Source organism: Elephas maximus, chromosome 13 (assembly GCF_024166365.1).
Source record: "Elephas maximus indicus isolate mEleMax1 chromosome 13, mEleMax1 primary haplotype, whole genome shotgun sequence".
In the NCBI taxonomy this organism is placed as follows: Eukaryota; Metazoa; Chordata; class Mammalia; order Proboscidea; family Elephantidae; genus Elephas; species Elephas maximus.
This window is the reverse complement of record NC_064831.1, coordinates 50474989-50491609: the sequence shown is the minus strand read 5'-3', so window position 1 is coordinate 50491609 and position 16621 is coordinate 50474989. Positions and strand designations below refer to the sequence as shown.

At 43.5% G+C, this 16621-nt stretch overlaps 1 protein-coding gene across 1 annotated transcript in view; it reads left to right on the top strand.

Annotated features, from left to right (window-relative positions):
- Positions 1-16621, top strand: part of ANXA2 (annexin A2) — a 48869-nt gene that overhangs the window by 5971 nt on the left and 26277 nt on the right. Inside the window, exons 2-3 of the mRNA XM_049905645.1 lie at positions 5367-5425; positions 8669-8768. Of these exons, the coding sequence (XP_049761602.1) occupies positions 5378-5425; positions 8669-8768 (148 nt within the window). The 5' untranslated portion in view covers positions 5367-5377. The remainder of the gene's footprint in view (positions 1-5366; positions 5426-8668; positions 8769-16621) is intronic.

Sequence of the window (16621 nt, the reverse complement as noted above, 5' to 3'; positions counted from 1 at the left end):
GGGGCCCAGCAAGCCTGTTTTCCTTCTCATCCCAGTGGTGAATTATTTCAGACCAGCTTGATGTGGGTGTGGTCCTCTCAGTAAGCCTGGCTGTACCTCTCTAGTTTATTTATTTATTTACAATGAAAAAGCTTTCCTGGATAAAGGGTCATTTCAGTGATGTCCTTTAGTCATCTGGCCCCTCCCTGGGAATGGAAGGTACTGATCTGTAAAGGCACTCATCAACAGATTACATTTGCTGGTTTTTTTTTTTTGCACACTGACAAGTTGAAACCAGTTGGGGATCTGGGTGAGGCTGAAGCGTTGGAAGGAGTGATGCAGACTGCTGCTAGTTTCATGTTTTGTGGGGAAGTCGGCCAGAAATGGAGTGGTGTTTCTGCTTTTAGTGCGGTTATGAGTTTTACGCTGTGATGAGCATTTAGCAGACGGGGAATTGTTTCGTATGCCTGGTGGTTGTTTTTTGTTGCCATAGAGTCAGTTCCGAGTCATGGTGACCCCTGTATGCAGAGTGGAACTGCTCTGTAGGATTTTTATTGCTGTCACCTTTCAGAAACAGATTGCCAGCCCTGTCTTCCAAGACGCCTGTGAGTGACTTTGAACCCCCAACCTTTCGGCTAATAGTCTAGCGCTTAACCATTTGCACTACTCTGAGACTCCTGTGTGTCCTGTAGGCGTCATTTTTATTCTCATTCAAAGCAGTAGGTACAATGAAGGCAGAAGAGCTATTGAGTTTGTTTTCAGTAAGAGCAAACATGTTGGTGAACAGAAAAATACAAGTGTTGAATCCAAATCACTTTGGTTTTCGGGCCCTTCAGCGTTTCCATAGTCAAGCTTAATTTCGTACCATTCAGAACTGTCTATTTCAGGCTCCCACAGGGCACCACGTTAGACGTGGCTTCTTCTCAGACCATTTCTCCTGCTCTCCCCGCACCTGGAATATCCTCCCCATCCGCATCTTCCCACGCCTTCCCCATGTCTCTTGGGCTGGAACCTTCTCAAACTAGTCACCCAGAGTCTTGCCTCACCGCTAAGCCCTTCGCTGATTTCCCTGGTATTCCTTTTATCTTTTTCTCTGTATCTTGGTCTCTTGGAATGAAGAGTCATTGCGGTGAGGCTGAAAGGGCAGTGGCCCAGGAGTCAGGGAACCTGGATTCTGGCCTTGCTCCTGCTGCTTCTTAGCTGAGCCTCTCTGGGCAAATCCCTGGCCTACTGGGTCTCAGGAACCTCGGAGGAGCAGTGAGAGAAGAGAGAGCTCCAAGGCCCTGCGGGGGGCGTATCTCTCCCTGCTCTTTCTCTTGGGGGCCCCAGTCTGTGCTTGTTAGGGTAGATGATTGATGACTTGCATATCACCAAGCTTTGTAACCTACAGTAGTGCTGCCAAGACTTCCTCTTTTCTGCTTTCAAGGGTAGAAGCACACTGACATGGTCTCATTAGTCAAATGGACTATATTAAGCTAATGTTTCAACAAACATTGTGGGTGGCAAAGCTGACTGTTTCTCTTAGCGACCAATCCGTCTTATACAAAATGAGTTTGCATTGCCAAGGGATTTGACAGCAAAGAAACCAGGGTCTTATTTTATTTCTAAGGTGAAAATGTGTTTGCCATTAAACTTGCATGAAATAGGAAATATTTATGTGGCTGCAGAAGACATTTGCATGGAGCAATAACAGACTTCGTGGCTATTGCTTTGTGGTTATTCTGCTTTTTTCTGCAGGATGATAATACAATACAATATAATATAATATGTTGTCGTTTGCCGTCGAGTCAATTCTGACTCATAGCAATCCTATAGGACAGAGTAGAACTGCCCCATAGGGTTTCCAAGGAGTGGCTGGTGAATTCGAACTGCTGACATTTTGATTAGCAGCCAAGCTCTTAACCACTGTGCCACCAGGGCTCCAATATAATATAATGTAACGTAGTATAGTATAATATATGATAATAGCAACTTATTTTTTTCCAAACGTTTATTTAGCACCTAGAGAGTGCGAAGATACCCTTAAATCTATGGGGGAATTGGAGATTTATGGGGGACACCATGTAAAACATACCCTCTAAAAACCAAAACAAAACCCATTGCTGTCGAGTCGATGCCGACTTGTAGCAACCGTATAGGACAGAGTAGAGCTGCTCCATAGGGTTTCCAAGGAATGGCAGGTGGATTCAAACTGCTGTCCTTTTGGTTAGCAGCCATAGCTCTTAACCACTGTGCCATCAGGGCTCCAGCACACCCTCTACAGTCTTGAGCTGTACTTATATATTTGCCATCTGAATGCCTGGCACATGGTGGACACCCCTTGGTGCGTACCAAAAAGGGCATTTGGGATTGACAGATGGGAGAGAGTTCTGTGGAATGGGGGCTTTGGTGACCCCTTTGGAGCAAGTGCCAATGTAGCGGGAACTCAGGAATAAGCAGGGTCCCTAGAAATAGAAGAAGGTGAAGGGGATGAGGGAAGAAGCATAAAGCAAGGTGCTGTGGGTTAAAGGGGTGCAGTGTTTGGGGACAGGCAGGGTAACAACCTGGCTGGAGTCCATGCTGCTGAGGAGTAAGGAGAGAGGGGTGAGGCTAGTTTCTGATGCTAATCTTTGGAGGCTGTAGTCTGCTGGGGTAAGAGGGAGCATTTGAAGGGTAGATTTTGAGAAGATCAAAGAGATTGAGAGAGGCATGTAGGACTGATTTGATGAGAAACCAAACCAGTTGCTTTCCAGTTGATTGTAACTCATGGCAAATCCATATGTGTCAGAGGAAAACTGTGCTCCATAGGGTTTCCAGTGATGGCTGATTTTTCTAAAGTAGATCACCAGGCTTTTCTTCTGAGGTGTCTGTAGGTGGACTCGAACCTCCAACCTTTTGGTTAGCAGCTGAGCAATCACATGAATTGGTTGCTTTACCCAGAGACTCCGATTTGTTGTAAGAGCAACACAATTGTGGAGGGTGAAGTGGAAAGAAAGATTTGTGGGGCTTTTAAAAATTCCTATTTTCTGCTCTCCTCAATGTGCTGTGGTGGTTGGAGAAGAAACAACAGGAATGGAGAGTATAAAGAAAGACCAGATTGTCTTTGATCTGAACAGCATTGCGTGGCCCCATGGGAGCACACACTTAGCCAGCTGCCTGCAAAGTCAACACTCAGAGTTAGAAAGATAATGTGAAAGAACAATGTACGATGTACTCTGCCTCTGTAGTGGAGGCTCCTAAACAGCAGAACCAATGTGAGGTGCCAGTTTAATAAACAGATGGAACCTGATTTCCAGGTCTTTGTAGGTGGAGACAACTCTGTTTGCAATTCGGCCTTGCTGATCCCATTTTTGGGGGCATTTTTTTTTCCTTACCTGTTTATAAAAAAAAAATAGGAGGGACTTAAATTCTTCAAGGCAGATGACAAGGGTTTCTGTCTCACGGCAGAACCAGTCCAGCTCTGACAGAGCCCCAGGCTGACACTCCAGACCAGGGCTTTGGTAGTTTACTGTCCTAGGAGATTCATCCCTGGGTTGGCAATCCTCAGGCTGAAGGATTCTGATGAGACTCTCTGGAATGCTTCTCGTTTCAACTTGAAGATTTCTTGCTCTGTCACGGCTGACTCAAATTTGTCTGCTTGACAAGAAATCTCAGACTTCAGTGGCCTCGACCACCATGAAGATTATTGGACCTGGATTAGACCGTGGCACCAGGGGGTTCTCTACGCTGGTGTTGCCCCGTGGAAATAGAACTTGAACTGTCTGTGCAATTTTAAATATTCTAGTAAAAAAAAAATTCTAGTAGCCACATTAAAAAAAAAAGTAAAAGAGACAGGCGAAATTAATCTTAATAATGTATTTTATTTAACCCAATAGACCCAAACCATCATGATTGCAAAATATAATCAATACAAAAAATTACTGAGAGATTTTACATTCTTTTTCTACATGCTACGTCTTCAAGATCTGGTGTGCATTTCACACTTACAGCATATCTCAGTTTGGGCTAGCTACTTTGCAAGTGCTCGGCAGCCACACATGGCTGGTGGCTGCCATATTGGACAGCACAACCACAGAGCCAGGCTTTTTACAAACCAGAATTGTATCTCAGTAGCGGGACGTGGGAGAAAGAGTGGCCTAAAAGTTTGGGAGTGGGGGGGTTGGAATAGCTGTGACTGGCTTTCTCTTTGCCATTCTTAAAAATCTTCTGTGAGCATCCAAGAGGGAAAGGAGTTATCTAAGGGAGAGCTCAGGATGAAAGCCTTGCAGAAATCCATCGTTAGCTACAAATAAAGACAAATCCCCTCCACTCACGTTACCCCACATAGGGCATGGAACCTGCTTAGTCCAAAGCTTTCTGATAGCTTAGCAAATGTCTATGTCAAATAGTCCCCGCAAACCAGTTTTATGAGAATATTTAGACTAAGCAAACTGCTTGAAGAGAATAGAAAGCTGAATTTGCATGGGCGTAATTTCCTTGATCAAAGAATGTTCAGCAAAAAGGGACCAAAGCAGAAGTTGCTGCAATTCACATGTCATTCCCCTCTGTTTCAGGACGAAGTTCTGCTCTATTTTCTTTATTTTGGGGATGATCATGGTGAATGACCTGTCTTGTCTCAGTTGAAATGAATTTGCTGCCAACTGAGTGCTCCTGATCGGCAAGGGTTGAGTGTATCAGTTCCGGGAACTGTGTGATTGCAGAACTGGGAAGCCAGTTTATCAGGCTATAGTGTTTTTTTTTTTTTTTTTAATGTTGCTGCCCAGTGAAGTGTACTAGCTGGAAGATGAGTTCATGCCAGCCATTTTGAATCTTAAATACAAGAAATTCAATCCTTTATGGAATAAGGAAATCTGTCCATTGTCTTTCTCATAAAAAGTTTAGTATCTTTTAAGTATCATTGGGCCAAGAAGATAATTATGAATAGTAATCAAGGATTTCATTTAGAACAGGGACAGCATGAAAATGGTATCGATTTCAGTTCACACCCAGAATTTTTAGGCTCTTTTCAGTATATTAAATTACATGTGAGAAATATAGAAGTTGTGGCTGATTTGCTAAGCTTACCACTTTTTAAGAGAAGTGGGAGGCTCAATTTTATCCTGTTTGAATGAGTTGCATTATCCTCGGGGAGCATTTTGTTTTTGCATCCACAAATCAATCTTTCCAGGTTCTGTTTAAATAGAGGAAGAAAGATGGCCTACTTTGGCACCCATCCCAAACCTAAGGCAAACCATCTCTAAGCTTGAATTTTCCCAATCATAAGATGAGAATTGCATCTATTTGTAAAAATTACTCTAATATCCTCAGATGAAATGGTCCAAGAAGCAGAAATTACTGTAATGAATCACTGTGCTTCAGGGGAAAGGAAAGCCTCTTCATAAAGACTTTTTGTTGTACTTTTTTTCCAGCTTCTTTCGAGATGTCTACTGTTCACGAAATTCTGTGTAAGCTCAGCTTGGAGGGTGATGTAAGTATCTGGTTTTTACCTTAATTTATGACTGAATTGAATCTGCCAAAATATGTGCTCCAAACCCTAACCTCTGTGCCTATGGTTATAATCCCATTTGAGAAGGGGTCGTTTTTGTTATGTTAGTGAGGCAGGATTAGTGTAGGGTGTGTTTTGAGTCAATCTCTTTTGAGACATCGAAGAGATTAAACAAGCGAATGAGAAACAGAGATGGGGGAAGAGAGATACCAAGCCACAAGAAGATTGCCCAAGAGCAGAAGCTCAGAAGAGACAAGGACCTTCCTCCAGAGAGAAAGACTTCTCCTAGAGCCGGCACTAGAGAACTAAGATACCTTGTGCAACTTTTGCAAATTAGACATACCTCTGGATAGCTGCGTTGTTCTTTTTCCTTGTGCATCCAAGGAAAATAGGGGTGAAATTCAGACAAACATTATTTGGTTCTTCCCTCTTCCTTATTACTTTAACTATTCCTAGCAGTTCAATTTGAAAGACACCTCATGGCACTAGAAACTTTTTTGGCATCACATCATAATTGGAAAGAGCCAGTGATACTGAGGTGGTTGAAATTTTATCTTGGTATACTTAGTATGTCAGTGGTAATAGTTGTTAGGATAATCCTTTGTAATACCATGCCCCAGGGTTTTACTAATGGCTGGCAGAAGCCACCGCCATATCAAAAATGATCCTGTCACTCTGAACTTCTCTGTGTCCATGGTGCCCAGGAAATTATCCTGAGAAAGGACCTATACTTTTTTTTTTTAGTACCTGGGAAAGCTTTTCTCCAAAAGAGCTAGGATTTTCCTTCTTCTTCTTTTTTTTTTTTAAACCAAGTACTCAGTTAATTATAATTTATCATGTTTCCCTTTTTGCTTTGGCCACCAGGGAGCTCATAATTAAATTTAATTGCCATTTATAAGAAATATGTGAACTTGGAAATTCTGATGCATTTGCTTCTTCCTTTAACAGTAAAATTTTAAGCTATGTATGGAATTAAAAGTCATTTCAAATAGTTTTTGAACCAACTGAAATGTAAGTTTTGAATATGTAAAATAATAATTCCATGCACCATCCAGGTTGCCTTGGCAGAAATTGCCTTTACAAAGACTCAGCATTTAGATTGGTCTCTAGCAGTATCCTGCATGATACTTCAAAATATGACCTCACTGAAATTAAAATGCAAAGACACACTGTAGGTGAGTCGACAGCAGACTGGGTGCCATACAGAACTCTCTGTACTGTCCCTGATGCTTGCCATCAAGGTGGTTAGCATGGATGGGTCTGTGTAAGCCCAGGTTGTATGGAGTAGCAAGCCCGTATTTTTAGTCTTTCTTCTTTTTGGAACATGTGCATACTGTTGTTGGCAACAATACAAGCTGCACATCAAGGTCCAGACAAGTCCAGGTGCTCAGTAATTTGTTTTTCTGACAGATCTGATCCATAGATTGTTTTCTGTGTCAGGTTTCATGAGAGGGCTTTTCGTGCAGCCTTTGAAGTTACTTTCTGGTCTGAAGTGTTCCTCTGAGTGGAGAGACAGGAGTGGAATAGAAAATGTTGCCTATGCCCCAGTATTTTAAGGGAAGGAAAGATCACTTTTGCCTTGCTAATTTGATTTTCCGACTGGCAGATTTTATAGGTAATGGCTCAAGTATCAATTAAGTGTCATTTCCAGAGATACTGTAAATTTATAAGAAACTTTTCCCCGCTCACTGTTGTTTTTGGAAGAAGACAGTGTGTCCCCTGGGAAATTAAACCGTACGTGGAACGGCTCATGGCCAGACTGCCCGTCTTTGTAGATAACTGATGGCACTGTTAATAAATGGGAAAACATTTTCCCTTAGATTTCCATCCACATTTTGCAGCTACCATGGCAAATACAGTAAATATTCTAGAACAACACTTTGCCTTTAGATTTTCCCAGCGCGTGCCCTATTTTCATGGAGTTAACCTGGCTGGAGAATTTAAATCGTGAAATTAGAAGGAAAGTACCTTGCTAATCCATTGTGTTTCAAAGCTGTAAGTGTTAACTGTATTTACTATTTGTCCAAAACGGTCTTTACAAGTCCTTTTTGAAATGTTTTGTCTAAACCTGAGCTTAGATTTCCAGCGTGTCCTGGGAGACACCTGAGAGGACGGCATCTTAGTTGCTTACCTGCAAAACCTCATGGCTAATAAAATCAGACTGTGTAGGTAGTGCCTGTGGGTGGAGCGTTAAGTCGGGGCATCTCAATCTCCTGACTCTTCACAAGAAAGCCAAGGTGAAGGCGTCACATTATGGATGGGGATCAAGTCCTGGCTGGTGGCAGTGCAGTTGGCACTTCAGGGTGGGAAGCCTTGACATTGACTGTAGACCAGTGGTGGATGTCTCCACAGTCCACTAGCCAACCAGAACCACATTATCCATTCTTTTTAGATTGCCTTTGCTTTGGGGACTGGGTTGCTGGGTGGAGAAAAGCTGCAAAAGCATTTCAGAGAAGTAGGGAAATACCAACGTCTTTTTTGGGAAGGAGAACTGAAGTAGAAGCTTGCCATTGTCCTTACCCCTTATCTCAGTCTTGGGTGGGGGGGTTGGGGTGGAGATACTTCTGTCCATCAAATCAGAAAGGGTAATGGGCTTTGTAAAGCACTGGAAAAGGAAGAAGGTTTAAACGGCAATAGGAAAAAACTAGGAAGAGTGGTGGGTAGAGGGGGTAGTATTAAAGAAGACGAGGGGAGGATACAGGGGACAGAGAATAGGAAGCTGGCAAACACAAAGAGGATGTGAGCCGTCGGACCAGACCACCTTGGTGCCCCACAGGCCACGGCAGAGGAAGAAGGAAGATGCTGCTCCTCGCCTACCTGGATGGTCAGGGACAAGCCGGCAAACATTTTACATTGGCTTTTTAAAGAATTGTAAGCTTAGCAATACAGGCCCAGTGGAAATTCAAGTGCCTGTGGCAAAACCTTGGCCAAACTCACTTGTCACTCTGGCATTTCCACATTTTCAGCTTGTTTCCAACTCTGGCCATCCCAGTTTAATGCTCTTCAAAGCCTTCCTTCTGGAATAAATCAGTGGTTTCAAGTCCTCAGCTTTTCAGCTTCCACGAAAAGATAAAACTAGAAATATATACTTGTAGATTTTCTAGTTACCTAGTGTAAGAATGAATTAAAAGAAACGATGGGAAAACATTTTATTTTAGGAATTGTTTTTTGAACACGCGGACCTTAAATGTGCATTATTTGCGTGTGCTTGTCTTTCACCCTTAGCACTCTGCACCCCCAAGTGCGTACGGGTCGGTCAAAGCCTATACCAACTTTGACGCCGAGCGTGATGCTTTGAACATTGAAACGGCCATCAAGACCAAAGGTAGGCGATACATTTGTTCTCCTCTTGTCAGCGCCTGACTAAGGTGTTTTTAGTCACCTCTTCATTCTCCCTCAAATAGCCGCACGTTGGTCATTTGAAATTGTCATAGAACTTTAATTGAGTGGATCCTGATGTACCTCACTCATACCTTCCTTCTTCCTTTCTCTCCCTGTCCCTCCCTCCTTCTCCTCTTGAGATAGAACCAGCCAGTTGCCGTGAGTCAACTCTGACTCATGACGACCCCATGTATGTCAGGGTAGAACTGCGCTCCACAGGGTTTTCAGTGGCTGATTTTTCGGAAGCAGATCTCTGGGTATTTCTTCCAAGGCACCTCTGGGTGAACTCAGACTGCCAACCTTTTGGTTAGCAGCTGAGCACGTTAACCATTTGCACCACCGAGGTGTTCCTTCTTGGGATAGAAGAAGATCTGAAATGTGAGAAAGTATTTTATCCAAATAGCGTAATAAAATGGAAGTAGGCAGAGGCTAGGAGCCAGGAGGCCCGACCCCAGGGGTGTGTGCTTTCGGATGGGCCCTTCCTTTTGAGGCTTCAGTCTCTCTTCTAGAAGGAAAAAGTTGGGTCACATGATCCCTAAGGGCCTCTCTCATTCCAAATGTCCTTGAATATTATTATGTTTGTTGAAAAAAATGCTGGGAAATTTTACTGCTTTGCTCTTAGACTGACCTAATGAGTGAAAAATTAGGACTTTTTTTAACCTACAAGCTATGCCACTCCTTAGCCTTGGGGCCTGAATGAGCAGTCCTGTCGCCGCCCTTTTGAAACAAGGCGAATGAAGCATATAATTGGCTGGAGTTGAGCAAGCACTAGCTTGGGTCATCAGGGTGTCTTTGGTGTGTACAGAAGTAGCTCAAGCAAACTCCTGGATGATGTTCGCCAAGCACATATCCTCGGGGTTGCTCCATCCCCCAAGTCCCTGGAAACGTTGCTGTTATTGTCGTGAACCTGGTGACCCAACCACATTTTTTTTCCTTTTTGGACAAAGCACTTCCTTTCGCTAGAAGGTTCGATGGAGACGCAGAGGTGACCCTGCAGTGAGAGCAGCTGCTGACTCATCCCACTGCCTGGGCACCATTTGTCTCTTCTAAGCAGAGTATTTTTTTTTTTAAGCAGAGTGTTTTAAATTACTGACCAGTAAACCGGTTGTTTGCCAAGTCACTCTGACTCATGGTGACCCCATGTGTGTCAGAATAGTACTGTGCTCCATAGGATTTTCAGTGGCTGATTTTTCAGAAGCAGATCTCCAGGCCTTTCTTCCTAAGAGCCTCTGGGTGGACAAAAACCTCCAGCCTTTTGGTTACCAGCAGAGCTCATCAATAATTTGTACCACCCAGCACCCAGGGCTTCCAAATGACTGACCCATGTATAGAATCCATATATAGCTCACTGAAAGACCAGGACTCCCAACTAGGTTGATGTGGGAACCTAAAACTAAACAACAACAACAAAAAAAACCCATTGTTGTCGAGCCGATCCTGACTCATAGTGACCCTATAGGACAGAGTAGAGCTGCCCTGTAGGGTTTCCAGGGAGCAGCTGGTGGATTCACACTGCTGACCTTTTGGTTAGCAGCCTAGCAGCCGTAGCTCTTAACCACTGCACCCCCTGGGCTTCATATGTCCTAGTCTATGCCTGACCCATTTACTAACAGCAGCTCCTTTCTCTCTCAGAACTCTCTTATTTTGGAGGATACATTACATGGTCACTTTTCCTATAACCCTTGGAGAAACCGAGTGACTTCATTTTCAGAGACAAGTAGGAAAATGTAAAGATCCCTTTACATCCTGTGAATATGACAGGGCTCAGGGCTTGCATCCTGTGCTTCATAACAGCCTTATGTTCTATCTGGACACAGTGGACCCCCCCCCCCTGCCCAGGATGGCAGCCTGGACAGCTGAACGGAGAATAAGGAAGCGTTCAAATTAGACCATTAAAAAGTCATCTTTTTTCAGTGCTTTTTAAATGACTATCCTTGTTGGCAAATCAGAGGGTTGATCAGAAAATTACACTAATCACAAAATAAAACTAAATCCGGAGGGCTCATCTCACTACAGTCCTGTCTACTTAGTGGCTCTTTTGGACGAGAGTATGTGTAAATCTGTGGAAACCCTGGTGGTGTAGTGGTTAAGTGCTACAGCTGCTAACCAAAGGGTCGGTGGTTCGAATCCACCAGGCACTTCTTGGAAACTCTGTGGGGCAGTTCTACTCTGTCCTATAGAGTCGCTATGAGTCGGAATCGACTCGACGGCACTGGGTTTGTTTTTTTGGTATTTGTGAGTCTGGGTTCAAATCCTGGCTCTGCCACATACATGTTACCTGACTCCAGAAAAATACCTAGCTGTGCTAAGCCTCAGTTTCCTTACCTGTGTTGACGTTGGCTGCCATCCAGTCAGCCCCCAACTATGGTATCCCCACGCACAATGGAACGACATGCTGCCTGGTCCTGCACCACCTGGTGATGGGTTGCAGATCAGACCATTGTGATCCACAGGGTTTTCATTGGCTGATGTTCTGAATTAAGTGGGGTAATCTGATACCCACCTGACAGGGTTATTGTGAAGATTAAATGAAGTAAAGGATGAAGCAGTAAGCATGGCTCCTGGCATGTAGACCGTGCTCAAAATATCCTAACACACACACAAGCTCTCCACTTTCCTAAAATTCACCCTATCTCACTGTTTGGGTGTGCCTGAATTCCTGTGGTTTCCCAACTTGCCATTTAGAAACACACTCAAGTTTAACAGTTAACTCATCAGGCCAGGGACAAAGCCTTCTTTTTTGTCCCTGCCTGAGAAGGCTTTTAGCAAGCTGGAATGTAAAGATTGCGCAAATGAACTCTGGTCATAACTGAAACTCCCATGGTAATAAAAATACCTCCAGGCCCTTTCTGAGTTGGTGGGTTGATACTGCAGTTTCTAAGCAGAAATGTCTGGAGGGCTAAGGTTTTAATTCTTGCATTCCAGTTTGGTTCAAAACATCTGAGGTCATCAGTGTCATCACTGAGTGGTTTGAACAGACTTGCACCAGACACTTCAGAAACGGTTCTCCTAGGTGAACTTCAAGTTAACCTTCTGAAGTGGTGCCCGATCATGCCCAACTTATGGGTGACAAGATCGGTGGCAACAAGCTCCGGGTCTCTCAGCTTTGTTTGGGATTGGGATTTGAACACAGCTCTGTCTACCCCAGGCCTGTGTTCTTAAATACCGCCATGCTACACCACCCACTTGTTAGGACTGGGCTTTTTTCTTTGCCTGGAGTTATTTTGAGGCAGGAAAAACATTTTCTAGCTACAATCTTATTGATATCTGATGCATTTTGCGTTTGTGATCCAGCTTTTGCTACCCTTCTCTTCCAGACTTAATGTCCAGTGAGCGACACTCAGGGCCACTTTTTAAAAATTAATTCATTTTTTGGTGCCTAGCCCTGGTGAGGTAGTGGTTAGGACCTCGGCTGCTAACCAAAAGGTCGGCAGTTGGAATCCACCAGCGACTACTTGGAAACCCTATGGGGCAGTTCTACTCTGTCCTGTGGTGTCACTATGTTAGAATCAACTCGACCCCAGTGAGTGGGTTTTTTGATTTATTCTATTACAGAGAAGGTCTATAAAATGTCTGTCATGTAGACGTAAGAAGTAAAGTTTATGAACACTTTTTAGAGATACAATTTACATACTATACAACTTACCTGTATGAACTGATCATTACAAGTGGTTTTTTTTTTTTTTTTTTTTTGAGCCCTGGTGGTGTAGTGGTTAAGAGCTTGGCTGCTAACCAACCATTCCTTGGAAACCCTATGGGGCAGTTCCACTCTGTCCTATAAGGTCGGTATGAGTCGGAATCGACTCCACGGCATAAGACAACAACAGCAGTGGTTTTTAGCATATTCACAGAGCTGTGTCACCACCAGCACAATAAATTTGAGAACATTTTCATCATCCAAGAAGAAACCCTGTACCCATCAGCACCAGTATGAACAGTTTTCAATAACATGGAAATCAAACCAAAAAAAAAAAAAAAAAAAACAAACCTGTTGCCATGGAGTCAATTCCAACTCAGGAAAATTAGTATGTTAAAATATAAGTAACCAATCAGGGTGCAAAATTTTAGGTATACAGAGTCTAGTAGTAGATATCATTTATTGAGCACTTGCTGTGTACCAGATATTCTAAACTCTTTAAATGAATTATCTCATTGAATCCTTACAGCAGGCCTATAAGTTAGGCATTCTTATTACCCCAAAGATGTTAGCTGTGTTTTTTTAAAAAAGGTTCAGAGGAGAACACTGGAAGAAATACACCTATAAGTTAACCATGTTTTTTGGGGGGGTGGATAGGACTGGGGGGATTTTTTTTTTCCCTTTGGGCTATTCTATATTTTCCAAATTACTACTCTGAACATGTAATACTTTTATAAGAAAAAAAAAGATATATATTTGAACCATCATTTTCCAGGATATGGCTCTATTGTTTTTAGAAGCAGGCCAGCTTTATGATTTCTCTGCCACCCTAATTCATACTGAGAGGTAGTTAGTAATTGCTGATAGAAAAATAAACCAGAAGAGGTGTGCTTGTTTATAAAGCTTCTGAGGCTATTGTTTCCGTCGGGCAGGTCATCCAAGCTTCAAGTTAGCCTCAACAATTTGTAATATTTTGGATCTTTACCTAATGAGAACTAGGAGATTGATCTTTTTAAGTTGGATAAAACTCTGAAGACACAGTTCAGCCTAGTCCTAAGACATTAGGATATATTAACTTTGCTTTTCTTAACAAAAAAAAATTGGAATCTAAGCTGTTATTATCTGGAACAGAGGTCAGCAAATTTTTTATGTAAAGGGCCAAATCCTAAATATTTTAGACTTTGCATGTTCTATGGTCTCGTTCCTAAGCAACTACTCAACTTTGGCATGATAGCAGGAAAGCAACCATAAATAGCAGGTGAATGAATGGGTGTGGCTGTGTTCTAATAAAACTTTATTTACAAACACATACAGCCAGCTAGATTTGGGCCACAGGCCATAGTTTGCACACTCCTAGTCTAGGATTTCACTCATTTTAACATCCATTCACCTTAAATTTGTTAGTTGTGTGGTAAAATGGATATAAAAGAGTATATAGGGTATGATTACAGACAACTTTTTTATATCAAAAGATAATATTAAATGATTATTACTAGAATTATAGGTAATTCATTCTTTATTGTGCTTTCAGTATATTTTCCAAATTTTCTATGATGACATGTATGCAGAAGGCAATAATGCGGTCACATTAGTTGGGAAAAGCAAGAGCCCTTTTATTCCTTTCTCCTTCCCCTTGCTATTGTTCAGATAACTACATCATTTTAAAAAATTAGCTAACTGAGATCTTACCTTCCTCTTTAGAATGCTTTCTACCTTCAGTGTAATTAAGCAGCTTGAGCCACACCTTCACCCCACTCCCACCTCAAGCTCTTTTTCAGAACACTTAGAAATGATGACATGATGCCAAGTAATTGGTCTTTCCTTGACATCAAAGGAAAGAAAGCATAAACCTGAAATGCTGATTCGAACAAAAGCCAGTGGATCCTGAAAAGATGACTATCTGGGTCTCCTTCTCTCAACACAAAAGCAGCATGTGTGTACACGCCTGGTTGCTTGCCAATGGCAGAGGGGGCTGCGACATTCCTCACTGGCTCCAGGTGATGTTCCATTGACTTCCCTGGTGTCTGTGCACTTTCAGGAAGGAGAGCTGCGAGCAAGCCACCTGTGGCAGAGGGTTAGTCGGTCAGTTGCCTTTAAACACTAGGATATAAACAGGAGCAGGTGAGAGCTGGCATCAAATGCTAGATGGGGAAGAGCTGGGCAGAGGTCTGTGAGCTGGCTCTGCCTATGCTGGCCAGAAGGTCCCTGAAGCAGCTCTTGTCCATCCCTTCTCCTCAGCCCTAACATCTCTCACCTGGGCTGGTATGGCACCTGTCGTTTAGTAGGCCTCCCTGCCTCATCCCATTCAGATTCTCTTAGCTCCATTTCCAGGCTCTGTTCAGTGCTTCAAAAAGAAGGTTGCTCTCTGCCTTTGCTCTTTCAGGAGGGTGCTGGCGCTACCTCCCCACTTCCAGCATCCAGACAGCTTCCTCCCATTCACTCCACAGGCTAAGCCTTTGCACAAGCCCTTCCCCAAGCTTTCTCTGAGGAGGCAGAATCAACTCTTCCTTGGTCTGTGTGCTCACAATATGTTACATATTCACTTGTAGCTCTCGTCATGTTGTGTTACAACAATTGACCTGTGGACTTGTCTCTCCTACTAGATCGTGAGCTCCTTGAGGGCAAGCACTTTATTTTCATTAACCATTTTTAATGCCCAGGCTCACAGAACCCTGTGAAGACATAAACGTTTAACCCAAGTAGTAGTTACAGGGACACAGATAGCAGAACACAGGTGAGTGGGGATGCAGGTGCGGACACATGGTGATGAGGCAGCAAGGAAAGCTCCAGAAGCTAAATGAATGTAGCCCATTCTCATAAGACTGCTTTGTTTTTAGATTCCAGTTTGAAGGAATCTCAGTATTTCTTGACTGTGTTACCTAGACCAAATGCACGATTGTTTTGTGTCCATGCAATTACTTACCTTAATTTGTGTCTACTTAGAAGCCAAGTAAAGCCACGCAAAAGTAGTAGTATTGCTTAATTAGCGAGAGGCTTCTGAGACCTAAATCTGTAGGAGTTCCTTGGTCTAGATTGGCCTTGGGTTAAATATACACTGTGGAGGGTACAACACAGCTGTGAATGGTTTACCATATGGGTCTAAATAACTAGAGAGGAAAGTCAGCTAAATTAGAAAAGGATGAATCTAGACTACATAAAATAGATGGTAATTAGCACAACTCCAGAGTCAGTGTAAGTGCCAATAAGCTGGTACAGCTTTGGTCCCTCCGTGGGGAGGGACGGTAATGAGTAGCCCTGTTATTATTGCCACTTTTGATTTTAGCAGTATTTGTGTTCTCCGGAAGGGAATCAAAAAGCGGATTGTCCCCCCACCCCCCCAAAGCACAAGTATAGAATCATAGCTGTGGCAAGTTTTAGCACGTTTTTCCCTTGTACTTTTAAAATGGAACCGCTCAAGATTCCCTGCGTGGCCAAAAGACCAACTTTCCACGCCAGGGAGAAGCAAGCCAGGGTGTGTATTTTTGGTGACACCTGACCACCTGCAGGCATATTCACCTGAGCACAGCAGTTAGAAATATCTTCTCTTGAGGCTGCCAGAAGGCAGACTGGCACTGAGAAGTGACCTCTCCCCTCTAAGTGTAGAATCTTCCTTGTAGGGATGGGAGGTGAGGAGGGAGACCAACAGGAAGCCCGAGGTGTGGGTGAGAGAGTGCCTGTGAGAAGGGCCTCCGTGACTCAGGCAGCCGTGGGCCTCCTCACCCCCCAGAGGGCGCGTGCTCACAGAAGGGAACAGAAGGCTTCCAGGTGCTGAGGCCTCCCCACTTTGTGTGGAAATTTACTTTAGACCGAGTTCTCCTCTTAACAGCAGTGCTGGGGGCAAAGAGAGGCCAGGGATGAGTCACCTTTATTCTGCAGACACGGATATTCTCCCTCACAGTACTTGTCTATGTGGCTGTGTAAGTGCCACACCCAAGCCAGGTGGCCTGTAAAACAGGGTGAAGGAGTCCCTGATGACTGTCTAGTTGTAGGTGTCAGTTTTCGTCACTTGCCTCTTCTCAACCTTTTTCTTTTTTGTAAAAACTGTTACCTCTTTTCCCTGAGGAAACCCAAGCAGCAGTGTCAGCCAGGGCCAAGAGAAGTGGTGTTCTTAGCTGCTGTGGGGTTGCTCACGGCTACCCCATGTGTGCAGAGTAGAACTG